Consider the following 27,991-nt stretch of genomic DNA (forward strand, 5'->3'; position numbering starts at 1 on the left):
GGAATGGAAAGGGTTAACCCACACCACTTGAAGTGACAAAATCCTATACCCTAATACCTTTGCCAGGTGAGAACTATCAATCAGAGGCATGAACAAAGCTAATTCGATAAATGAATAAGAGGTTTCTCTCTATAGTTCATTTGGTTTTTCCTCTAAATGCTTAGAAGCATTCCATTCAACACATATATGTTGGGGAGCACGATGGTGTCAAACTGCAATAGAAGCAGATTCCTGTGGGCTGTCTATTGACTTAGAAAAACACAAATTCACATCATCTGTGGTGAAGTGGTATTTTGTATTTACTTTGTTAACTATTTCCCAATTACAGTTTAATCTGATTTGAACCATACTTGAGAGTTTTGCAGGCACTTAAGGCTTGGCATCTCTGGAATAGCACACATGGGTTCTGAAGCTCCTCTCCCAACCACCCACCCTCGATGCCAGGCAGGTTCCCAAGGTGTGATGAGAAAACAAAGGAAGCTGTGAGACTATTGTGAGACAGTAAAACCAATAAATTAAATGGAATGTGTACTTAAAAATATAAAATGCTAGGATTAACAGAACAAGAAATAGAGAATTTAAACAACCTGATTTCAAACAACCAATTTCAAAAATGAAAGTGAAAAAAAATTACAAATTTCCAGAGAGATTTAGAAATTCTATAACATAGTCAAAGAAGAATGAACTCTACTATTAAATCAACTGTTAACAGAAAATAAAGGGGGAAATGTCCTATCAATCTCCTATCAGATAAAATAAGCTAATGTCTATACCTGGGAGAAATAAAGCAGAGAAACAAAATTACACACAAAGTATCTCTAACGAATAGTCATGTAAAAATATTGACTAAAATAAAAATAAAAAGGCTATAACAACATAACTGAAAGATTACTCACCATGACCAGGTTTGAATTGTACCACAAATATAGGGATAATTCACCATTAGGGAAAAAAACTATAAACAAAACAGACCATATTAATAAAAACACTATCACAGCAACAGATACAGAAAAAAAAACTCGACAAAATGCAGGACTTGCTTTTATGAAAAACAACAAAAAGAAATATAATAGATATTGCCTTAATTTGGAAAACAGTATCTAAAGCCAAGAGTTAGCATTATAATGTAGTAAGGAAGTGACAGAGGCCTGTTTAATAAGCTCAAGGTAAAACCAAGTTGTTCACAGCACAGCGATTATTTGATAATTCTAGAAATGGTAGCTATTATCAGACACAAAAAAGGGGAAGAAAAAGCACAGGCAAAGAAAACAATGTATTATTTATAGATGATATGATGGTTTACCTAAAGACCTCTAGAGATTTAACTAAAAACCTCTTCAGTAAAGCAGCACCACATGAAGCAAATCCACAAAACCACCGCTTTCTGCATAGTGCCAACAAACCCCAAAAGAGGAGAGAGAAAGAGCAACTCTTCTCAAAATTGCTTCAAAGTATGTAAAGCGCCTGGGCATTCACCTACCAAGAGACACTGGGGCCTCATGTGAATCCAACTGCAAAACGCTCTTTACAGAAATGAAAGTATCCAATAATTGACTAAAATTAATCAAAGAGATAAATTATTCAAGGTTGGGCTATACCAATATAATGAAAATGACAAGTCTACATAACTTGTAGATTTGGTGCCGTACTAATCAAATTACCAAACGGTTATTTTATAGAACTAGACAAAATAATAACAAAATTCACTGAGAGGGAAAAAAGGTCAAGAATCCTAAGAGAAAGAGCAAAAATCGTACAAGGAAAGGGCCTAGCGGTACCAAATTCCAAGCTATAGCACAAAGCAGCCATCGCTAAAATTCTTTGGTACTGGTGAAAAAACAGAAAAGATGACCAACGGAAGAGATTTGATCAACCAGAAAGAGAATCACAGAACCTGAGAGTTGGAAGGGACCTCCGTGGCCATCTATCCAACCCACATAGTCAATAAGCACTGTTAGACATTTCTGTGCTGGGCACAACGCTAAGTGCTAAGGACATGAAGGCCCTCACGTCCTACTGGAGGAGACAACATGCATATAACTGCACAAACACTATGGAGTGTAAATGGAAGTAATCTCAGAGGGAAGGTACTAGATGCTGAGGGGACTGGAAAAGGCCTTCTGTAGAAGGTGGGCACTGATGCGTCCTGACGGAAGCAAGGTAAGTAAGGAGGTGGAGGTGAGGAGGGAAAGCGTGCCTGCACTAGGGACAGCCAGTGCAAAGGCATGGACACAGGAGGTGGGGTGTTATGTATGAAGAAAACCAAGTGGGTCATTGTAGTAGCTGGACTACAGCATACACGGAGGGCTGAAAACGTGGGAAGGGGCCCTATAATGAAGGGCTTCAAATGCCAAACAGAAGATCTGATCATGGAGATAAGACAGCATCACTGGAGTTTACTGACATGGGCCGACCTATGCTTTCAGAAAGTCACTCTGGCAGCTGAATGGAAAATGGATTGGAAAGAGGAAAGACTTGAGGCAGGGAGACAAGGCTACTGCAATGTTCAGGCATGAAATGACACTAGAACGGTGGCTGAGTGAATGGAGAGGTGGGGACACATACGAGATGCTGTGAAGGTAGAAACACAGGATTTGACAACAGATTGTTACGGGTGAGGAATGGAGGATGACAATGAAGTTGAGAGCCTGGACAAATGGGTGGATGGCAATACCTTCCATATTAATGGGAAAGTTGGGAAAAGGGGAGGGTTTGGGGGGAAATATAATGAATTTTCTTTTGGACATGGTGAATTTGGGGTGCCTATGGAGCATCCATTTGAGATGTCCAAAAGGCAGTTTGTGATTTGGGACTAGAACTCAGGGAAAGATTAGGGCTAAAAATGCCTGTCTGGGGATCATCTGCATTAGAGATCATAATCGAATCTATAGGGCTGATGGGATCACCAAGCCATGTAGTATAAAAGGGAAAGAGAAGAGGCCCAGGACAAAACATCTGGGGACACTCATATGGGTATTACTTGGAAAAAACTCAGCAAATGGGACTGAGAAGAAGCAGTCAGACAGGTAGGAGGAGAATCAAGAGAACAGTCAATCAATAAACATTCACGAAGTGCCTACTATGGCTTATGGGCAGTTAGGTGGCGCAGTGGATACAGCACTGGGCTTGGAATCAGGAAGACTCACCTTTATGAGTTCAAATCGGGCCTCAGACACTTGCTAGCCGTGTGCCTCCAGGCAGGTCACTTCACCCTGTATGCCTCAGTTCACTCATCTGTAAAATGAGCTGGAGAAGGGAAATGGAAAACCACTCCAGCATCTTTGCCAAGAAAACCCCAAATGGGATCACAAAGAGTCAGATATGACTGAAAATGACTGAACTGCAACTGTGTGCTACGCACCAAGCTAAACACTGGGGACAGCAACGCAAAAAAGACAGTCCTTGCTCTCAGCTTAAAACCCAATGGGGGAAGCCAAACACAGAAGGAAGCTAAAAAACTCAGGGGAAGAGGTTGTGAAAAGAGTACCGGGGTTAGAAGTAAAGGTAGCAAGTAGGGAGGGGGATTATGTACAAGTCTAAAGGAGGGCAGCTATATAGGAAACGAAGAGATGGCTGGCTCGGGCACCTTCCTTAAAGGGATGTTTTGGGAAGAGCTCTCTGCTCCACTCTGCAAATCAGAGCAAGGTCACAAAAACCCAAAGAGAAAAAAGATCTAGGAGGAGAGGGTGATCAATGGTATCAAAGGCTGAGGAGAGGTCAAGACGACGGAGGACTGAGAAAAGGCCGCTGGACTTGGCACTGGTAACTTTGGAGATGGTGTCTGAGTGAATTATGAGCCAGAAGCCACACTGTAGAAGGTTTAGAAGTGAGAGGTGCGATGATGAAGACACCAAATATCAATGGCTTTCTCAAGGACTTAGGCCGAAAAGATGAGTGACGTACAACGACAGCTGGCAAGGATGGCTGGATGCAAGATGGGAAAGCTGTGTGTATATTTACAGAGAGCAGGAGATGATAGTATAACTTCTACAATAGTTTAATAAACCTAAAGATCCCAAACGCTAGTGTAAGGACTCTATTTCACAGAAACTGTTGGGGGCAGCTAGGTGGTGCAGTGGATAGAGCACCAGCCCTGAAGTCAGGAGGACCTGAGTTCAAATCTGACCTCAGACCAAACACTTGACGCTTACTAGCTGTGTGACCTTGGGCAAGTTACTTAACCCCAACTGCCCAAAAAAAAAAAAAAGAGAAATTAGGCAGAAATTAGATTTAGACTGATATCTCATCAGTTCTGCTATAATGCAGTATAGGCTTTCCTAAAAATCACCATGCTATGTCAAATTATGCAAGAAAACCCACAGAGTTTATGGGAGGAATGGGGTTAGGGCACAACACTCAAAAATTTCATTATTAATACATAAAATACTAGAAACTTAATAAAAATTGGAACAGTTTACATTAAATGGTTAAGAAATATTGGGGCAGCTAGGTGGCGCAGTGAATAGAGCTCTGGCCTTGGAGTCAGGAGGACCTGAGTTCAAATCCAGCCTCAGACGCTTAACACTTGCTATCTGTGTGACCCCGGGCAAGTCACTTAACCCCGATCACCTCACCAAACAGCAAAATAACAAGACAAAACAAAAAAAAAGAAATATGTCAGTACTATAATAAATAGTGCTGACATTGGCCTTGGGCTTCTGCTGAGTGTGCACTCTGGTTCCCAAAGGGCCCAGGCTGACAAAGTCAAACTGCTACAGGTGAGAGTCGCCTCCATGGACTTCAGCTCCTGGACCCAGGGGCCTAGGCCATGGTGGAAGATGGAGGGTGGCCTAGGGAGAGGCCAGCCCTTCTTAGCTCACAGCTCCTATTCCACCAGAAGATGCGCCATAAGTATGGTGCTGGAAAAGCACTGAAGTTTGCTCATGGAAGTCGGAGTCAGAAGAACGGTAACTTGTGAGTCATTGTTGAGTGGCGCAGTATTCTGTGTTCTCTTACCACGCACACCCTCCTTTCACTGTTTCTCATGGACAAAATCACATACAGAAAAGACAAAATTCTGAGTCATGTTTAAATCATTTCTTAATATAGCAATCATGTTGCAACAAATCTGTCTTCAAAACAAGTGTTACAGTAGGTCTGACTGTACCAGAATAAGCTGCAAATGGATACATGGTTTATAATTTGAAAAATATAAAATTTCATACCAAAAAATCAGAGAAAGGAAGGAAGCACTTTTCACAACTACGGCCAAGGATAGAATTCATAATTAAACAAGGGACATAAGGGAACACAGTAGGCATGGGCAACTGTGATTATGTAAAATTTAAAGTTTTTGAACAGGCAAATTCAATGATTAGAGTTAGAAGGGAAACAGTCAAATTTTTTTGTAGTAAATTTCTGATGAAGGTCTGATATCCAATAGTCAATGATGTAAATATGTTAGAATAAAAGCCATTTCCCAACAGATAAGTTGTCAATGGATTTGAAAAGGCAGCTTTGCAAGGAGGAAATTCAAGCTGTCAACCAATTAAAAATGTTCCAAATCGCTAATAAGAAGATAAATGGACAATTAAAAAAAACCCCTTTGAGGTTCCACCTCACTCCCATTAGATTGACCAAGATGATAAAAAGGAAAAACAACTATCACTAGAGGAGCTGTGGGAAGACAGGCACACTAACTCAGTATCGTTACGACCCATGAGTCGGTACAGCCACTTAGATAGCAATTTGGAACTTATCTGAAGAAAATCACTAACCTGTGCATATGAGGCATACACCTCAGAGAGGCCAGCCAGGAAAGGATATGAATGATACACCTTTCGTCGTAGCAAAGAAGGACAAACGCAAGTGGGCGCCCACCATTTGGGGAATGGCTGGAAAAACTGTGGTGTATGAAAGTAGCATGTTATTGCACTGTAAGAAATGGCGACTACAATGGAGTCATAAACGCCTGGGAAAACTCATGTCAACTGATACAGATAAACGAGCCAGAAGGACAACTTACACCATGACCACAACGACGTAAAGGCAAACAAATCTGAATTTGTTTCCCTTATCTATCACTAGTCATTCACTCACTGCTTCCTCTCCCAAAATAAGAGCCTTTCCTTCTAAAACATACAGCCAAACAAACAAACAAACACCACATTGGCTATGCCTGAGAATTCATAAAGACATAGAACAAAACAAAATACAGGGGGAGACAAGCAAATACAACTGTTACTACTTTGTGTCTGTTAATGACTAAATTCACAATAAGAAAAGAAAACTAGAAAAAAATAAAGCTACAGAACTCTGATCAAAACAGAAACCAGCAGTGACTTTTAGAAGACCAATAATGAAACACATAGCCCATTCCTCAGCAGAGGCAATGGACTACGGGTGCAGAATGGGATTTACATTTTCAGACATGGTCAACGCGTTGAGTTGTTTTCTGTGATCATATGTGTTATCATTTTTATTGTTTCAAAAGGTTCTCTGTTGGAAAGGGAAGTTAGTGAGTACATATCAAGAGAATGATCGGGGTGGGGTGGAGTGTCAATAAAACAGCTAAAACATTTAAAAACACACAGAAGAAAACAAAGGGAAAAATGGAACACTATTGAAAATTTTGTTACTACTATATTAAATTTAATACCTAACAGAAGTCCACAGTTTCATAATATAATACATTTATATAATTCTTTTTTGTTCTTTATATACTGAAATAGTTTATAGGTGATTGTTAAGCTCACAATAAAAAAGAACATTAAGATTTTTTCAAATGGATATCAGGCATAATCTAGAAATTTCCTTTGTCAGAGTCTCTGTTCATTGAAAGACCAAATTATCATTAGAGCAAGCTAAAAATTATTAGCTGCTCTGTTTTGGGCAGAAACTCCATTGGCAAATAGCCAGATTACTGAAGTCTCTCCAGCACTACTACAGATGGCAGAAGGCAGGTTAACATAGAACAAACAGAAGTGGAATTGGAATCAGGCAATTTGGGTTCAAACCTGAGCTACCTGTTTGACCTTGGTCAAGTCATATAAACTCAGTTAAATGAGTCTGTCTTATTTGTTTACAAAAGCTGAGGGGGGAGGTTGGTTGGATTACATGTCCTTTAAAAGGCCACTTCTATCTCTAAGTCCATGATTCTCTAGATTTTATGAAGAGCAGGCAACTAGAGGTGAATACAAATGAGTCCCATGGTCTTCTAAGAATGTCCTGCGAGTGCTAAAGCACAATTTCAGCTGAGGTTGGCTGTGAACACAAAAGGCAACAGAAGGGCAAGTTCTAGCTGCTTTGGGTACAGCAGGAGCATTGGTCAGTCAACAAGACACACACACCGTGTGAGAAGCACTGAAGAAGAGATTGCAGCTCTGCATGTATGGGAGCATAAGAGAGAGGAAGACTTTATTATGCGGCTCTATTTTTCCTTCCAAAAATCCCCTTTCAAAAGGGTTCATGAAATTAAAACCCAAAATAAGGAAGGATATGGTGTGATTCCGGATGAAGTGCATCCAGAAGGCTGAAAAAAAGGGCAAAGGTGACAGCTAAACTTGTTAGTGAATTGTATTTGAATGACCATAGGAAATGGGAGAGGACCTACATGACCAGAGATAGACACATGTTCTATTTTCAACAAAGGGAAGAAGATGGAGTCTCCAAGACTATCAGTCAGTGAGATTGATGTTAATCTGTGGCAAAATTCTAAAACTCATGATTAAAGGATGGTTTGTGAGCATTTAAAAAGGAAGCAGTGATTATTAAAAGGAAGGATGGCTTCATCATGAACTGACTTGATAGATTAACTTCAGTTTCCATTTTGACAGGACAAATACATTTGAAACAACATAAAACAAAGTCAAAAGACTGAAAAATTAAAGAATATATGAGGTAAAACTACAAGGAGAAAAAGGATCTTTAATGGAACAGAGGACTTCCAATCATTCCTGATGAAAAGACCAGAGTTGCATAGAAACTTTGTAGTTCAAACACAGGAGTTAATAGAAACATAAAGAAGTAAACATTAGCGAACAATCATAAAGGTTTAAACAAGTCAAATAAAGCATTTATTAAGCACTTACTATTGCCAGGAATTATGCTAAGTGTTGGGAATACAAATAACAGCAGAGTGACAATCCCTACCCTCAAGAAGATTACATTCTAATAGGGGAAAGACAACACGTAAAAGGAAACTGAAAAAGTAGTGGGGGCTTGGGATGGGAGAGATGAAGCTACCTGGGTAGTGAGAGTCCAGACAATCAGGAGTGTGGCAAAGTTCCCAAAGTGGGGCATTACAACGATCCAGGAGGCAGTAGTAGCCTTGGGTGCAATGGGGGAGGCATTGAATAAAAATAAGGGTTAACCTAACCCCAGGGGAGCGGAGTAAATTTTTTTTAAAGGGCCGGTAGGCCAAATAAGTCAAACCTGTACAGGAAAAACAATAGGGCTGGTCTGGGCACCTTACTTAAAATGGAGGCCATGGGAGGAATCAGCTGATCAGGGCAGAGGCCTTAGGGACAGGAGGGTATGTCCAGTGTGTGAAGTTCAGGGTTGGAATGAGCTTCCAAAGCGAAGAGTGAAGGTTTCTATGCCGTGGTAGGGAAAGTCTGGAGGGTACATTCGAACACATGTCTCCCTTCAGAACCCGATCATCATCAGGGGTCACAGAGGGAGTCTAACAAGACAGAAGGACCTGGAGTGGTTTTGTTCTGGTTTTGGTTATCTTTTTAAAAGAATGGAAAAGGATGGGGAAAGGAATACATTAGGGGGAAAAAGGGAGTGGAAGGATGGGAAAAAAATGAACTCATATAATCTGGGTATGTAAGACAACTACAAAACAAAGAAGGGGCGGGAGCAATGGCTGACACTTGAACCTCACTCTTCTTTGAACTGGTCAAAGGATGGGAGAATACACACACAACTGGGTACAGAAATAGATTTTACTCAACAGGGAAAAGAGGAGAGAAATGGGAGAAGGTAGAAATAGGAATAAGAGATGGTAGATTACAGGATGGATTAGTCCTAAACAAAACAAACTCTAAGGAGGGTGCCTCTCTGAGAGGTTGAAAAGAAAAAGAAAGGAAGAGAACCTGTGATGGGGGTCTGGGTGAGGGCAAGAGAAGAGAGGCAGAAGACCAGAAACAGACCGCACCCAACCTACAGCACTGATGATGAGCACACTCCCTTTTCACCACAGCTAGGCGGCAGAGCGGATAGAGCGCTGGGCCTGGAATCAGGAAGACCTGAGTTCAAATCTAGCTTCAGATACTTACTAGCTTTGTGACTTTCTTGTTGGTCAGTAATTTTCAGTCATGTCCGACTCTTTGTGAACCCACTTGGGGTTTTCTTGACAAGGAGACTAAAGTGGTTTGCCATTTAGCTCTCCATGTCATTCTACAAATGAGGAAACCTAGACAAATAGGGTTAAGTGACTTGCCCAGGTTTACATAGCTAGTAAACATCTGCGGCTGAATTTGAACTCAGATCCTCCAGACTCTAGGCCCAGCACGCCTGTCTTTCTCAGTTTCCTTATCTGTAAAATGTTGTTAATGTAAAATGTTAACACCTTTTCAGCATTGTTATGAGATACAAATGAGATATTTGTAAAAGCACTTAGCGTAGTGCCTGACGCACAGCAGATGCAGTTCCCTTCCTTTCAACACGCCTTCCTTATGAAGAGAAGGAAAAGGAGGGGGTATAAGATGGAGGGAAACACACAATTACCAATCATAACAGTGACTACACAAACAAAACCAAATGCAGCTAAAATCAGAAGAGAAGCATAGAAATGGGGGAAAATTATTGCAGCAAGCTGCTCTGATAAAGTTCTCATTTCTAAGATACCTATGTGGAATTGATTCACATTTATAAGAAGCTGTTTCCCAACTGATAAATGATCAAAGGATACGAACAGATAGTTTTCAAAGGAAGAAATCCAAGCTGCCAATGGCCATCTGAAAAAATGCTCTAAATCAAGCGTCAAACTCAATTGAAAAACTCCCAAGTACAGCCTCAACCAGGTTAAAATGTAATCGAAAAATGTCTTTAAAAATAAAAATACAATATAATGTTAACTTGTGGTTTTATAGGTCCATATGTGACCCCCAGGGATCCAATTTCATTTGAGTTTGGCACCGATGCTCTAAATCCTAATGACTAGAAAAATGCAAAGTAAAACAACTCTGAAGTTCCACCTCACAACCATTTTAGCAAAGTCGACCAAAAACAAACAAACAAACAAACAAAAAACCAGAAACAACAAACACTAGAGAAGGGAAACAGGTATATTAACACATTGATTTGTGCAGCTGTGACCTGGTCCCACCATTTTGGAAAGTAACTTAGAACTATGACCAAAAAGTTATTAAACTGCGTATAACCTTTGACCCAGCAATATCACTCCTAGGCCTGTACCTCAGAGATCAAAGAAAGAGGAAAAGAGCCCATATGTTAAAAAATATTTATGTAAGCTTTTTAGGAAGTGGTAAAAAACTAGAAACTTAGGGGTATCCATCAGCCAGGGAATGGCTGAATAAGTTATGGTATATGAATATGATAGAATACTGCAGTGCTATAAGAAATTATGAAGGGGGGCAGCTAGATGGCATAGTGGATAGAGTACTGGCTCTGGAGTCAGGAGAACCTGCGTTCAAATCCAGCCTCAGACACACAACACTCACTAGCTGTGTGACTCTGGGCAAGTCACTTAACCCCGATTGCCTCACACACACACAAAAAACGATGAAGGAAATAGTTTCAGAAAAAACATAGAAAGATTTGTATGAACTGATTGCAGAATTAAGTGAGTAGAAACAGAACAATTTATATCATAGAAACAATAGTGTAAAGACAAACAACTTTAAAAGACTTAGTAACTCTGATCAACACGATAAACCACGATTCCAGAGGACTTATGACAAAACATGCTATCTGCCTCCTCGGAAGAAGTTGGAATCAAGTGTAAAATCAAGGCCTCTTTTTGGACATAGACAATGAATGAATTTGTTTTGTTTGATTACATGTTTGTAACAGTTTTGTTTTCTTTCTCAGGTAGGCATCAAGATGGATTTTTGTTCATTAAAAAATATAATTAGGGCAGCTAGGTGGTACAGTGGATACAGCACCAGCACTGGAGTCAGGAGGACCTGAGTTCAAATCTGGCCTCAGACCAAACACTTACTAGCTGTGTGATCCTGGGCAAGTCACTTAACCCCACTGCTTAGCAAAAAAAAAAAAAAAATTAAAAAAAAAGAACCTCTGCTCTAAAGTAGTGCTTTATGACAACTCTTGCTGTTGAGTCCTTTTCAGTTGTGTCCAGCTCTTCATGACCCCATATGGGGTTTTCTTGGTCAAGATACTGGAGTGGTTTGCCATTTCCTTCTCCAGCTTATTTTAAAGATGAGGAACTGAGGCAAACAGTGTTAAGTGACTTGCCTAAGGATCACACAGCTACTAAGTATCTGAGGCCAGATTTAAACTCAGGATGATGAGTCTTCTTGACTTCAGCCCCAATATTCTGTCCACTGCCCCACCCAGCTGCCCTCTTTCCAACAATTAGAACTATCTAAAAGTAATATGAAGTTCCTCAGGTAGTGGTTCCCATTCAGTGGAGATTTTCAATCAGAGGCTGAATGACTATGACATCACTGGCAAATGGAGGAGAATACTGGTCGGAATGGGTTCTGGCTTCTGACATCCTTTGTTTGTGAATGCCTTAATGCTACACAAGGCAGTGGCTGTGGCTGAAAACTTTCCCATAACAATTACGAAGGATTTCTCTTGGACATGAACTTTACACCGTCAAATAAAGCAGGTCATTAGTGAACATTTTCCTATATTGATTAATGTTTCTAGGGTGTGCTGGCTGATTGGCTATACTAATCAAACTGGAGGTTCACTATAAGTGACTATACCGTGGCAGTTCTAGAACATAGCAAGGTTTATTGCAGGCATACACAAGCACAAGTGATACCCAGAAGCTTAAAACGTAGTGAGTGCAGTTCACTGCAAGACCTGGACTGTAGCCCTCGCAGCTGTGCACACCCCACACCTGTGGTTCCCAATCATTTAGAAGACAGAGGGCCCCACCATTAAAATCTACCAATACTGTGCCCAGTTGGCTCAGTCCAGTATCCCAAATGGACCCACTCTGGGGCTCAATGAAAATGGGCTGATGGAAGAGTTTTTCTTCCTTTTTTTTCCACTGAGAATAGTTCACAAGGGAAGAGAAATATAGCTGGATAAACGACCTCATGCTGGGCCTTTACTATGGATTTAAGATGAAATATTACTAATTTGCCCTGCAAAAATTGCAGTTAAGGGATATTTTGGAGCTCAGAGCAAGAAGTATGTGTCTTTTATATCTAGGGAGGAAAAGCTAGATGTGGAGGGAAGCTGATGCCTTGGAAACAAATGAAAGCAGAAAAGAAAAATTGGTGACATGCAGTGTGTGTCTTTACACAGAAATTAATAATACAGTGAGACGTGTTCATTTCAAGGTGATTCACAAGCCAATGAAACTACTGTACTCCACAAAAGCTTTCTCCCTAGCATGAATTCTCATGCTTAGTAAGATCTTGGTACCAGCTAAAAGATAGTTTGCATTCTGAACATTCCAAGTAGCTTTAGTTCAGTATGAATTTCATGTATAATAACTGTACTTTGGTTAAAAGATTTCCTACATCCACTACGATCAAAGCATTTCATTCATAAATGAATTGTCTTATGCTAGTAAGCTATCCTCTCCAGTGAAAAGATTATCCACATTCATTACACTCAAGGATTTCTCTGCAACATGAATTCTCTTATGTCACTAAGCACTGCTCTACAGGGAAAGGAATTCCCACACTCACTACAGTCAAAGAGGTTTCTCTCCAGTATGAATTCTCTTGTGGTCAGTAAGCTTTCCACGACGATTAAAGGATTTGCCACATTGATTACATTCAAAGGGCTTCTCTCCAGTATGAATTCTTTTATGGTCCGTAAGGTTTCCACGCTGTTTAAAGGATTTCCCACATTCACTACATTCAAAGGGTTTCTCTCCAGTGTGAATTCTCTCGTGTTCAGTAAGGTTTCCACGCTGATTGAAGAATTTTCCACATTCATTGCATTCAAAGGGTTTTTCTCCAGTATGAATTCTCTTATGTCTAGTAAGTTGTCCTCTCCACCTAAAGGAGACCCCACAATCATTACATTCAAAGGGTTTTTCTCCAGTATGAATTCTCTTATGTTCAGTAAGGTGTGCATGACAATTAAAGAATTTCCCACACTCAGTACATTCAAAGGGTTTCTCTCCAGTATGGATTCTCTTATGTTTAGTAAGGGAGGCACTCCTGCTAAAAGATTTCCCACATTCATTACATTCAAAGGGTTTCTCTCCCGTATGAACTCTCTTATGTGTAGTAAGTTGTCCACTCCAGTTAAAGGATTTTCCACATTCGTTACATTCAAACGGTTTCTCTCCAGTATGAATTCTCTTGTGTTCAGTAAGCTTTCCACATTGATTAAAGGATTTCCCACATTCACTGCATACAAAGGGTTTCTCTCCAGTATGAATTCTTTTATGTATAGTAAGCTGCCCTCTCCAGTTAAATGATTTCCCACATTCATTACATTCAAAAGGTTTTTCTCCAGTATGAATTCTCTTATGTTCAGTAAGGTTTCCACGCTGATTGAAGAATTTTCCACATTCATTACATTCAAAAGGTTTTTCTCCAGTATGAATCCTCCTATGTACAATAAGTGCTTTTCGACGATTAAAGGACTTTCCACATTCATTACACTGAAAGGGTTTCTCTCCAGTATGAATTCTCTTATGTTCATTAAGATCTCGACACCACCTAAAAGATTTCCCACATTCATTACACACAAAAGGTTTCTCTCCAGTATGAATTCTCCTGTGTGTAGTAAGTTGTCCGTTTGAATTAAAGGATTTTCCACATTCGGTACACTCAAAGGGCTTCTCTCCTGTGTGGATTCTCTTGTGTTCAGTAAGCTTTCCACATTCATTAAAGGCTTTCCCACATTCATTACATTCAAAGGGTTTCTCTCCCGTATGAATAACCATATGTCTAGTAAGGTGTCGTCTTCGCCTAAAGAATTTCCCACATTCATTACATTCAAAGGGCTTTTCTCCAGTATGAATTTTCTTATGCCCAGTAAGGTGTCCCCTCTGATTGAAGAATTTCCCACACTCACTACAACCAAAGGGTTTCTCTCCAGTATGAATTCTCCTATGGATAATGAGTGCTTTCCGCCGATTAAAGGATTTCCCACATTCATTGCATGGGAAGGGTTTCTCTCCAGTATGAATTCTCTTATGTTCATTAAGTTTTCCATGCTGATTAAAGGATTTCCCACATTCAGTGCACGCAAAAAGTTTCTCTCCAGCATGAATTCTCCTATGTAAAGCAAGATGTCCCCTCCAACTAAAGGATTTCCCACATTTATTACATTCAGAGGGTTTTTCTGCGGTATGAACTCTTTTATGTTCAGTAAGTTGTTCATGCCAGCTAAAGGACTTCTCCCATTCCTTACATACAGAGGGGTCCTCTTCGGTAGGAAGTTCTTGATACAGGAGAGATTTGCAGCTAGAGTCTTTCCCACATGTATTATACTGAAAAGATTTCTGTGCGGCTGGAATTATCTGATGATTTGTAAGGGATGCATTGCTACTCAACACTTTCCCACCTTCACATGCTAGTTTTTCAGTATATTTTCTGTCATGTTGAGTAAGACGTGAGTCACAACTGTCTGACTTTTTGTATTTATATTTGCCAAGCGTCTCAGAAAAAATGATATGCTTGCGTTTTCCTGAGCACTGTTTGAAGTTTACTCCATGTGGATCACATTTATGGATATTTTTCCCCCTATGATCTTGGTGCTGTGGAATCAGGACTGACCTCAGACCAAAGCCCGTCCCCAACATATTACATTCATTGGTATAAAAACCAGAAGTTTTTCTATGAGGGACTGTCACTTGCTGGGATTGCTTTTCATAGCTGGCTTTCCATTGTTCCAATCTAAAAGCACACTCCCAAGCTTCTCCTAACACAGAATCCCATGGATCATCCTGGATTCTTTCCTTAGATAACTTCCCTAGAGAAATGCCTTGGATTGCAATAGTCTCTGTTGTTTCCCACCTAGACTCCAGATTAAGGCACTCTGAAAGAAAGAAAGAGAAGTCAATACTTTCTGTGCTAGGAGAAAGGAAACTGCTTTTTATAGTAAATCCTAGATTCTGCCTCATCTACTATATAGAATTTGCCATTTTAAAATTGTAGAACAAACACTAGATTAATTTTTTTATTCTGACCTTCTAGCAAACACCAAATAAAATCAGTATTTTCACATAAAAAGTAGAACAGAAAGAGGATTATATTTGAAACTGTGAATCTCTATTATAAACCATTTGTTTTTTCTTTTTTAAGTATAAAATAAATTCAAGATCTAACTGTTGAAGTTGTTCTGTTTCTCTGTTTTTCCTTCTGGCCTTCCTTCTGTTCTTTTATCTATTTAGAAAAAAATGCTTCAATGACCCTTTTTGTCTTTTTTATTTCTTTAAACAACTCAATTTTTAGTTTTCCTCTCCCTCCTATTTCAGTGGAAAAAACAAAAATAAAACCCTCGTTAAAATATGCATAGTCAAGTCACACAAATGCCCATACTGGCTATGTAAAAAAATTTGTGTTTCATTCTGCACACTGAATCCATCAACTCTCCACCAAGAGGTGGACAGCATGCTTTATATATTGGTCTTCTGAAATATGTTTAGAACGTAATTTTTTTTTATATTTAAAAATTTTTGTTTATTTATTTTTCACTGCATTTGTTGAATTCAGGTTAACAGATCACACATGCACACTTAGCTTTCTACATGTTACACTTTCAACTTAAGTAAGATGGATAGAAGTTCCAGGTGGTCGATTTTAGTTAAGGCAAGCAAAAATTTCCCAACCATTAGATCTGTCCAAAAGCAAAATCAGAGTGCCTCAGGTCATGTGTTCACCCTTTACGGAGGTCTGCTTCCACTTAGAACAAACATTATTAATAGCAATTTGAAGTGAAGCTATGCAAAAACACAATAAGGGAGCATCTAGTTTATATGAATGAATTTAAATATCTAAGTCTAAGTGAATTACACTTAATTACACTCAATTAAGGGTACTAGAAAAAAACCCCTGCAGATATGAGCAGAGGATAAATTAGAAATAATCAACAGAGGGAAAACACTACAATTAAAGGGGACTGGGAAAAGCTTCCTGTCGAAGGTGGGATTTTAGCTGAGACTTGAAGGTAAGCTAAGAGGAAGAAATGAAAGAGAGCTTCCCGGGCATGGGGGAACAGCCACTGAAAATGTTTGGAGCCAAAAGACGGAGTGTCTTGTTTGAGGAAGAGCAAGGATTGCAGTACCATTGGCCTGTCTCCCTACCCCTGACCTACTCTCTACTCCCTATGACCAGCCAGGAGCAATTAGATTCTGCCTTCTGAAAGGTTGGATCCCAACCTCAGTGGCATAAGCTTTAGCTATGGGCCTCTCCTATCACCCCACAGTACAATCATGAGCATGATTACTAGTGAGATGGAGAGAGTTACAGTGGTGGATACAAACATGCACTCTAGGGATGGTGGGTAGAGGAACAGTGTCTGCCTGAAACTCTGTAGGTGAAGGCTGATGACACCTCTCAGAATGAACTTTTGGTATGGCTCTTGAAACAGGACTGGTAAGGAAATAATTCAACATCAGGATGCTAGTAAAACTGAACCAGAACATCCAGCACTGGCAGTCAAAGCCCTTCAGCCATGCCCAGCCCAGATCCTGAAGAGGTAATGAAAGTCACCTCCATGCCAGTAATTGTGTTTAAGGCCAAATGGAAACCCCAGGAGTTGCACAAGCCATCCGGTATAGTTCACATCAAACAACATGCAATCTTACTCCCTTCCTAAATGAAGGAAAATAAAGACAGTGAAGACCAGAGTTCATCACTGCACTACTTTACCTGATGTAACCCTGGGCAGTGAATAAGGAAGGCTGTTTCTCTTTTAAAGCCACAGAGTGAGCAGCTCTTCCTGTCCAGTGGCAAATCCTTTATCACTCACTACTACCATCACAGGGACCAAGGGGCTAGCCAGGTGTCTCTGAGATCACACATGCCCCTTGGCAAGAATCCGGGACATCTGTGTTATCCTAAGTGGTACAATCACAGGACCATTGGAAAGGGCCTGGGCACGTGATCGGCTCCAATGGAAGTACCAGTCCAGGCAGTCAAGGAGAAGTCCCTGATTACTCCCATCATAAACAAGGAGAAATTTGACATGGATAAACATGCATCCCTACATCTAAGGAAAAGACCATGTTGCAGGGATTGTGGGAAAATGGGCACACTGTTGGTAGAGCTGCAACTTAAACCATTCTGGAAAGTAATTTGAAATTACGCAAGAAAGTGATTATAATGTTCATAATCTCTGACCTAGAGATTCCACTGCTAAACATAAACCAATGAGGGGTCAAGGGCATTAAAAAAAAAGGCCTCACATATAACAAAATAGTCAAAGCAATGCAAATTTGTGGTAGCAAAGAACTACGAACAACAAATTGTGATACAAGAACATAACGGAATAAGACTATTCTATAAGAAATGACAAATACGGAGGAGCAGGGAAAGACTTTTATAGACTGATTAAAAATGAAGTGAGAGGGACTAAGACAACAATATGTTCAATGACTACAACAATGTGGATGAAAAGAACGAAAATGATCACAACGGAATGCTACAAAATTATAAAGACCAAGCCTGACCAAGAGCTCCACCTTCTGCTTCTTTGCAAAAAGTAGAGGAGTGTGAGTAGCATGTACATCAGGCTTTCTGGTTTATGTGCTAGTTTTGTGGTACCTTTTGTCTATTCTTTCTTTCTCCTTTAAATTATTAATTATATGGCATGATGGGGAAAGGATACAGCAGGGCATGTAGGTGATATTAAAACCAAAGGCTATTAAGAAAAACATCCTTAAAAAATTTAAAAATAGCCCCTGTTTTATGATCCTCTGATAACCAACATCAAGTGAGGCACAAATCAGAGATGTCTGGATCACTATGATGGAGGAAACTAGCACAGGGTCCATATCCAGGAGAGATTCTCTGTGGAAGGTGAATTCCAAATGCTCCTTTGGTGGTCGACATTGTGCTCAGTACATCAGGCTCCAGAACATTCCAGAGCATCCTAGAAGGAAACTACGATCACTCAGAGGAGTTTGGCCTGTCCAGCCACATGGGAAAAACAAGCATCGAAGAACGTCTGCTGACCAGATTCTAACATGCATTTTGGAGTTTGTTCAGTATTATGTACATATGCACATACATATACATGCGCACATACATATACACACGTGTGAGACAGCAGAAATGGATAACCAGTTGGGCCCAGAATTGAACAGGAGAGGGAAAGAAGGCCATATTGCCTTTGGATAACTGCAAAGGTTTTTTTACTAATCCCAATCTTCCCATGAAAGCAAAGACTCTATTTTTTGAATATTAACATTTTACCAGTGTTTCCAGATGGTAGGAAAATATGGAATACTACTTCATCCAAAGAAATAAAGGAATATCATGCTGAGGCACACGATGGTGTGAGCAGGCTGCAGACAACCGAGGACCTCCTATAAAGAATAGGAGGAAAGGACGTCATTAAGGAATCCTAATACTAGGAAGAAAAGATGGCCTAGTAACATGGCAGGAGCAAGGGATGACAGGTGGACCAGGTACTTCACGACTACATCTGCAATGTCAGATGGAGTGACGAAGGTCTCTAGCATGTGGAGTGGGCCTCCTGTTTGAACTTCTGGGAGAATATGAGAGTCACCCAAAATGGGGTATGACTAATATTGCTGAAGTGAACTTTCAAATAATGATGATGTCACAAATCTGTTTGTGGTAAGAAGGAATTCTTGAAATATGTCACATAAAGATGACAAAACACATTATGGCTCCATTCAACTCCTTCAATGTTAACTTCAGTTGGGGTATGTGCAGGGTTCTGGAAGGACTAACACCTCTGGTGTGATGGCTTACCAAGCTCTCTTCAGAGCTGCTCATCCACCTTTGGAGTCCACTTTCACCCAACTCTCACCTGTGGCTCCAAGAATCTGTGGCATGCACAGCAGCCACACTCCGGTAAGCCATCTCAGCAGATGGGCTAAATCAGGTTGAGGGTAACCGATAAACCACAAATCAGTGAGTTAGGGGGACATCTACTCCAAGCACATGAAGACTTTCTCAGGTAGAATGAGCAGATGAGAAAAATTTTTTCCAATGGCCATAAAGTTGACTGAAGTAGGTTCTATGGAGAGCTTAGAGCTTGGTCAGGCATCAAGGACTCAAAGGTCTTTCACTGCATCCTGGGCCATCACCGTCATATTGACTTTTGCCCTGTCATTGGATGTTGATGACTCGGGAAGAGAGAATGAGGCTGAGGAATTTGTGAAACTCTGCCTCACTTAAATCCAATTCACTCGCAAGTCAAGACATCACCCCGTGACGTCACTGGTCCTCTTTGAAAATAAAGGACCCCCGCCACCACCACCACCAGCAGCTTCTGTGATGGGAGCTTCAATACATAAAGGAAAACAGTCCAACAAGGAAGAAAAACAGGATTTATATAAAATGAGTGATGTGGATATGCAGAGAACTTATAAACTAACTAATATTCGCAAAAGATATGTACAAAAGATGAAAGCAAAGGCAGTAACAGGATACTTAAGACAGTGACATGGTCCTGTAAAAACAGGGCCAGGAGTGCTAAAGCTCAGAACGCAAGCTAAGGGTAACAAAATAATTTGTCAAAGGAACATTGGGAGGAAAGAAAGGATAGGAGCACAGCTTGGGATGAGTTAGACAATGATAACTGACAAGAGAAAGAAGACAGAGGTCCTCAACTCTTATCCTGCCTCTGGTTTTTTTGCCAAGTAGAAATGTTCTTTGAGGGGCAGCTTGGTGGTGCAGTGGATAAAGCACCGGCCCTGGATTCAGGAGGAACCAAGCAAATCTGGCCTCAGACATATTACACTCACTAGCTGCGTGACTCTGGGCAAGTCACTTAAACCCAATTGCCTCACCAAAAAAAAAAAAAAGAAAAGAAATGTCCTTTGAATTGGAGATGACAGAACAAAAATTGCTGAGGGAGGGAAGAGGAGTATTAATGTCTGAGAGAAAATCTGGCTGTACCTGATGAATTCAAGTTACTTAGCCTAGATGATTCTGCATCTTTCTGCCTCAGTTTCCTCATCTGTACATTGAGATAATACCTCTTACCTCCTTGTGAGGTGTCCTTATGAGGATAAAGAGATAATATCTGTAAAGCACTTTGAAAATCTTAAAGCATTATATAAATGTTAGTTAACATCATCATCATCACCATTATTAATACTCTGAACTGGTTTAAAAGTCAGACCCAAAAAATAATTACATTAAAAGTTCAAAGTCAACTTGGAAGGAATTATCCAGTGGAATTCCTCATAGACACGCTTGGCCCTTTGCTATTTACATTTTTATCAGTGATTCAGATAAAAGCACAGAGGGCATACTTTTCTTATTTGCTGATGGCAAAGAGTTGAGAGAAAGAACTAACAATACAGGAAATCAGGAAAGGTTTGGTGGGGGAGATGTTACCTGAAATAAGCCTTGAAGGAAACTAGGGATGGGTCTAAGAGTTTTAGGTGAGAAGTTAGTACATTCCAGGTATGGATTCCAACAAAAGCAGAGGCAAAAGGCGGAACGCCAAATTCGGGTAACAGCTAGCAGACTATCCTGGCTGGAACATAAAGGGTACAAAGGGAAGTAACACGAAATGATCCTGAAAAAGGGTGGAGCGAGGACCTCAAAAGTCATCAAGTCCAAGTCCTCATTTCACAAATGAGGAGACTGAGGGGCAGAGAGGTGAAGTGATTTACCCAGAGTCACACACTACTGCAGGTCTCACTGACCTCTAAACAAGTGCCCTTTCCACTGCACGATGCTGTCCCTGCAGGTGGGGAGCCAGAGAGTGGCAGGCTTTAAATGCCAGGAAGAAAAATGTGTAATCTCTCTTAGAAAGCCATCCCCCTGGGTTAAACTTCACATTTCTATTAAGGGCCCTCTCACCCAGGTTAGCAAATTAGGAGGTAGTTTGGACTTTCATTGCGGCACAGTGGAAAAAGGGGGCAGCTAGGTGGTGCAATGGAATCAGCCCTGGGCTTCAAATCAGGAAGACTTGAGTTCAAATCTAGCCTCAGACACTCATTGTCTGTGTAACCCTGAGCAAGTCACTTAACTCCTATTTGCCTCAGTTCCTCAATTATAAAATGGGGGCACATTGGAGAAGGAAATGGCAAACCACTCCAGTATCTTTGTCAAGAAAAAGGGGGTCACAGAGTCAGACATGACTGAACGACTGAATAACAGCAATGGAAAGAGAGCTGCATTTGGACTTAGAGGATCTGAGGTCAAAACCCGGACCTCCCACTCATCACCTCCATGACCTTTCCTAACTCTGGGCCCTCAACTCTAGACTGATGATCCTCTAGCTCCTTCTCTGCACCCACACCCCATGCCAGGTCATGTGAACTCTCCCCACCATATCTCTTGGATCTATCGCCTTTTCTACACTTGCACAGCCCCAGCGCTAGCTCAGGTCCTCCTCACATCTCACCTGGACTGTTACCACAGACTCTAACCTGACTCCCTGCTTCCATTCTCATCCACATAGTTGCCAAAATGATCTTCCTGATGCACAGGTGTGATCTAAAGGTACACACCACTGCCGTTGGATTGCTTCCAATATAAAGCAGACAACCCTCAGGCTGAAATTTCAAGTCTTTGATGACTGGGCTCCCATCTGCCTCTCTAGACTTACCTCACCTTATTCCCTCTCATCTACTCTTATACTTCGGCTACACCGTTTCTGGATTTTCCTCAAACCAGTGCCACAACTTTCTACCAGAGGCCTGGCAAGCATACCTCCTCACCTCTGCCTCTCAGAATCCTTTGGCTTCCCTTAAGGTTCAGCTCAGCTCCTGCATGAAGCTTCTGCTCTTCCTGTCTACCCCCTACCTCCCAGCTGACATCGCTCACTTCCTCCTCAAGAGACCTGTATGCGCACCGAGCCCCACAGTGGTAGACAAGTCCCTTCAGGCAAGAGAAGATCTTCCATTTTTGACTTTGCAACCCCAGCGTCAGCACACAGTAGCTGTTCAATAAATGTCTGCCGATCTGAATTGAGAAAGAATTCAAAAGAAGATATCATTCTGTGACCATATAGAAACTAAGTTATTGACATGAAAATGTTCAACCTGGACAGACTTGGACCTCCTCTGTGAGGACAGATTTTCAGTCAAATGTTTCAAAAGCATTCACCACCCCCTCTCAAAACGAATGGCTCAGCTCTTCCTTAGAGTGCCTCCCATCTTACTCACTCACCTGCAGGAGTGCTGCTTGGCACTTTTATCTCAAGCATCCATGGCGCTTCTCCTCTTTCCAGCTGGAAGATAACATCTGGTTTGGTAACTGTAAGCCCTGCTCAGAGAAAGGAAATGGGAAAATACTTTGGACAGGGCCACCTCAGAATCCATTTCTAGCTCTCAGCACTTAGGAACAAAGTGCACAGGGAGGGTATAACTAAGGACTTCTGAAGGATGTTTGTAACTCATATTAGTAAGTAGAGAAAGGTGGTTCACAAAGTGACTTTAGACTCAAAAAAAAGAAAACGTTCCCGTATATCTAATTCAATAAGAATCCTGCACATTTTCTGGTACCTGCCCTGGTGTTTTGAAACAGAATCTCTGACCTAGTGGAACAAAGATGGGGGAAGGGGCAGGCTTGGCACAGAAACATGAAGCTACAGATTTCTCATTATACAAAGAAAAGACCTTATACTGAAGCCCTGTCTGTCCTATCCAAGTTAAGGACTTCCTGTCCTTTTCAGTCACAGAGCAAAGAATTATCACCACTCCTTGCTTAGGCTGATTCCTTTTCCTGAACCTTGGTCCCATGACATGCTTCTTATTCTAAGAATCATCTCTTGCGTCTTAAATCTATGCTTCTCCATTGGCTCTTTTCCAGATCTCCTCAGTACTAAAAACTAACAAAAGAGCCCATCACTCAGGTCCTCCTGACTTCAAGGCCAGTGCTCTATCCACCGCACCCCCTAGCTCTATTTCTCTATTTCTAGCTCAATTCCTCTATTTCTGCCGTGCCCTTCAGGCACCCCACAGCCACCGGTAAATGAAAATACCGAGCCATCCCAATGAGAAGCTTGTAAGTTGAAAAGGAAGGCTGTCTTTACCCAAGGAGACCAGGTTCCCATAGTTCTCCAGCATCACCTCCCTGAATAAGGTTCTCTGAGCAGGGTCCAGGTGTCTCCACTCCTCCCAGGTGAATTCCACAGCCACATCCTTGAAGGTCAGCGATTCCTGAAACATTGAACAGGTTCCTTCTCACCCAGGGATCCTCTCTCACAAGGACCTTGGGGGAGACTTGAGGTTAGCTGATGGTACGGCAAGTGTCTTTAATGATGTATTCCGAGTCAAACGTTTATCGCTTACCTGTTGTGTGCCTAACTTTCTACTAGACTCTACAGCATGGTGACCGCCCTGCTCAGCCCCTCAGTGTAATGCTTCTTCAAGTGAAACCCAAAGAGTCCTGCTTTACCCGTAGTTTAGAACCTAATAAACAGTCATGCCTGTACAGAAGTAGCTAAGCTTCACTTAGTTCTGCTGAGTACTAAATTGGGCAGTGCTTCATTCCAAAAGCCATAAGCCCCAGAAGGAGCCCCAAGTGCTTTCATGGTAACACAGAGCCAATATGGGCACCCAGAAGCTGTTGAAGCTTTAAGGGAAGCTTTAAGACTGCACATCAGGGTTTCTTAAACTTTTTCCACCCATGACCTGTTCAGTGCTTCTTAAACTGTGCACCTCCTCCTTACCTCTTTTTAATTAAAGATCTAAAAGGAATAGCAGGCCTAGCTCAAAATGCCAAATCCCCAGAGATACAAAATAAAACACAAGTTTCTTTATTCAAATGGTCAGAAGCTGGGGGGAATCCCAGTGACAGAACCTTTCCCGAGACAATATCTCCCTTGAAGAGAATCATGGACAAGGCAAGAATCTCTCGATTTCACTATCCCACGAAAGGATTAAGCATTTTTATTTCCCACCTATAACACTGTAGGGCTAGTATCGACTTTCTTAGTCGGGCATTGGCTTCTCTCCCGGGGCATGTAAGGGCCTCTGCCTCCACCTAGGGAGAAAGGGAACCCCTAATCTGACCAGAGGTCAGGGCTCTCCTTTCAGATACAGACATTGAAGGTTCCTGAGGCAACAGAAGTCTTCCTGACTCCCTGGGAAACAAAGCACACTATCATCTAACGTGTCCCTTTAAGATCCAAATACTTTACTGAAGGGATGGAGAAAAACAGATTGAGATCCACTGCTTGTGGATACACTGAGGATAAACCCCCCAGAATACAGGCTCTGTCAGAACTGGTTACTTGAAATAAGCAGGGCTCTGGGTGCCAATAACAGCCTGAAGAATTAATGACAAGCTTCAAATAGCATGATTTGGTCATAGGAAATTATCAGCCTTAACAATGACCTTGAGCTGTCCGACTTGGGAAAATAAGGCGTAGGGGGGTACACCTTGCATTAACTACATAACCCATACATATTTTGCCAAAATAAAGAGAAAACAAGGACACACAGGGAAATTGTGCCAAGTCGAGTCCTGATAAACAGGGGAGGAAACCCTAATACAAGGCCCTTTAAATGTTTGAGTCTATTGGTTTAAGTGAAGCTAAGTAAGGATAATCAGGATTTAGTTAGATAAACGGGAACTGAGCAAAATCTTCTTCCTTGAAAATCTGCTAGGGTAGAAGGCAGAGTAAAACCTTTGGCATCACATGGTAGATAGTTGCTCAAATCAAAACTATTTCTGGGAGGGAAGTTTTGGCAAGCTATGACAACCATCTTTAAAAAATGGGGGCTAAAGAAATCTAGGCTCTTGGCCCCTCTTGCATGGGTCACTGTTTTTTTCATCCCTGTCCACATTTGTCATTCATCCTCTCCCTCTGTCTTTGTCCAGCATTAGTTGCTTTGTTTTAGGCCCTCTCTTGATCTGTGGTTTCTCTCTTTGGTTCAATGTTGTTGGCACCTCCACCCAGATCTCTATGAGATGTACAAGAGCATATAAAAAATGGCGACCCAAAATGACCCTCAACTGACCCAATTGCTTTGATGGTGCTCGATATTCCAGCTTGGTGTAGAGGTTGAAACACTGAACTGAAGACACTGCCCTAACTCTTATCTGTGCCCATGCTAAGTAAGAGCTTCTGCAAATGAGCAACTTCCTACCCCATTAAAACATATGTAGTTCCCACTCTCCAACTTGCAAGCATTTCTCTAAGTTAGTGGTACAGAATCATACAATTTCCTTCAAACCTCTAATAAAATCATTTGAGGAGCCAGAAACCGAAACCCATGTTTTGAGAATTCCTCAGAGGGAAAGCCACAAGTGGCATAATGTTTGCCATCATCTACTAGGGTGGGGAACCTTTGGCCTGAGGCCACATGTGGCCTCCCGGGTCCTCAAACGGCCTGAGCCACTCAGGCTTCCCTTGATAACTTCAGCACCTCACATTTTACTTTTCTATCCAGCCCTTTCTATCATCCTTGTCGACTTCAACATTCACAATGCAGAAATGTCATCCATGTCCCTGATCTTCATATATCCTCTGTGGTCAGCCATCATCAGATTGGATGTCCACAAACTGAACTTCACTACTACATGCCAGTGTTTCACCCCAAGAGATCTCAAATGGAAAGTCTCTATTTCCTACCCGAGTTTCCTTACTGATCGTCTCTACTCCCAACATCTACTGCACCTGTTCTGCATGCTCACCGATAAGTGCATTCCACAGCCCAATTTGCTGAAAACCTCAGCATTCCTAACCACATTTAACTATCTGCATGCTTTGGCTTCCATGGTCAGAGACTTCAAAAATCACTCACAAAGTAGCAAAGCACTGTTTTAAACACCACAGTACACAAGTGTATCGTGTAAATAAATTATAAACGTGAGGAATTCAGAGAAATGTGGAAGATCTGCATAAAGTCGTACAAAGTGACATAAGTAGACCCAAGAGATACAGTAATGGCAGTGATGCCAAAGAGGAGCACTAGAAGGAAACTGAACTCGGAATAAATTGGAAAACTAAAGACCGCCCTGGAGATCAGATAATAAAATAAGCCTTCTCCCCTCGTGGCAGGGAAGTGGAGGACTAAAAGGTCAGACTGTTTTACATACTGTCAGACAAGATTTCTGTGTTGTGTGTTATTGCCACACAGGGGATGGAACGCTTGAAAATGTCTCTGATTAAAATATCAAAGGCCATCAAAAATATTTTTAAAGGTTTTGTTGTTTTAAAGAGGCCTCACACTTAGAATGTCATATCCTGCTGGCTCTCCCTCGAAATGCCTGCTTTACTCATCCCGGCCCAAAGCAAGTGGGGAAAATCTGTAGAAGAAACACTACGCACACTATAAATTAATGCTGGATTCTTATTTTCATTTCCCTATGACACTTGCTCCCATTCCTCAGTTAAACCTCAGAACATCCCAGACCTTAACTGTTCTTTCCTTTCAAGTGCCCAAACCCATCCCAGCCACATCCACCTTTTTCTTGAACACATTCCCTTCTTAAGCTATGGAAATTCGACTTCTTTGAACAGTATTGTAGAGAACATTGAAGTAATCCCCTGGGAGCTATGACACCCGTCCTCGTCTTGACTCGGTACATTATTGTCCCTACAATTTGACTTAGCACACTTCTCCTTCAGTAAAGCACTCCTGCTTCCCATGACAGAGTGAAGGATGCTTGCTGTGACCGAATACCGCCAGTGTTCTTTATCAGCTCCTACGCTCTGGGTCTGAGTAATCTCCGCCTTAATGTGAACCGCCTGCTGGTTCCCAAAGATGACATGTTAATTCTCTTCCCCTCAACTAACAAAATCCTGCACATCCCCAAGAGAATCTCAAAGAACCTTTCAAGAATCCAGCCCTGCTCCTTTGAGCCCCCATCAATGTCTCCCTCCTTTAGACTACAACACTGGAAAGACAATGCCAGAAAACCCATGAGTTCACATCAATGAAGCCTGGGTACTTTTCCTTTCAGGTTATCTCCAATGTATGCTGTTTACGTCTTGTTTGTATATCGTTGTCAGAGGCAGCTACGAGAGGCAGGGGATAGCATCCTGGACCTGGAGCATGGAAGTGAGATCAAATCCTCCTTCGGCCGCTTACTGTGTGACCTTGCGCGTGTCTCTTAACTTCCACTTGCCTCAGTTTACTTATCTGTAAAACGGGGATGCAGGGTTGTCGCAAGGGTAAAATGGGCTGGTAGCTAGCTATTGCTTGTTATCGTTTAGCTTTTTTCTGGTTGTTTGCACGTCGTCTCCCCATCAGGCTGTGAGCTCCGGGAGCGCAGGACCCGACACACAGTAGGCGCTTAAGCAAGGCTCGCGACCTGCCCGGTGCACAGTAGGGCAGTCTTTGGCGGGGGGGGGGGGGGGGGGGCAGCGGCAGGCGCGGGTGGCCCAGCACGCGGGCCACGGGGGCTTCTCGGCCCGCGGACGCGGGTGACACTTCATCTCACCTGGAAGCCGGCCGCGGGGATCCCGGGGCCCATGGCCTTCCCGGGGAGGGAGGAGCGAGGCCCGAGAGATGCGCGGGGGGCGGGCGCAGCGCCGGGGAGAGGAGGGGCCCGGCCTCGCGGCCCCCCGCGGCCCAGGCTGCCCGAGGCCCGAAGGGCGGCCTCGCAGCCCCACGGCTCCGCTCTGGGTTCCGGCTGCTCCAGGAGACCCTCAGACGCGAACAAAGACCACCAGGAAGCGGAAGCACCCCTTCAGGTGTTTCCTGACAGACCGCGGCCGTTTCCATGGTAACCGCTCGCGTCACACCCAGGAGAGGAGAGCAGGGGTTCTGGGAAACGTAGTTCAGAGGCCAGAGATTTGTGCGCATGCT

At 42.0% G+C, this 27,991-nt stretch overlaps 1 protein-coding gene across 1 annotated transcript; it reads right to left on the minus strand.

Moving 5' to 3' along the window:
* Positions 1–278: 278 nt before the first annotated feature.
* Positions 279–27,879, minus strand: LOC110219989 (uncharacterized). Its single transcript, XM_021003816.2, is given in 5 exon segments — positions 279–12,810; positions 12,812–15,111; positions 22,398–22,493; positions 23,263–23,389; positions 27,624–27,879. Coding segments are annotated over 5 exon segments (2,643 nt in total). The 5' UTR covers positions 27,657–27,879; the 3' UTR covers positions 279–12,723.
* Positions 27,880–27,991: the final 112 nt, after the last annotated feature.

The sequence above is a fragment of the Phascolarctos cinereus genome, unplaced genomic scaffold, assembly GCF_003287225.1.
Source record: "Phascolarctos cinereus isolate Bilbo 61053 unplaced genomic scaffold, phaCin_HiC Scaffold_726;HRSCAF=1367, whole genome shotgun sequence".
Taxonomy (NCBI): domain Eukaryota; kingdom Metazoa; phylum Chordata; class Mammalia; order Diprotodontia; family Phascolarctidae; genus Phascolarctos; species Phascolarctos cinereus.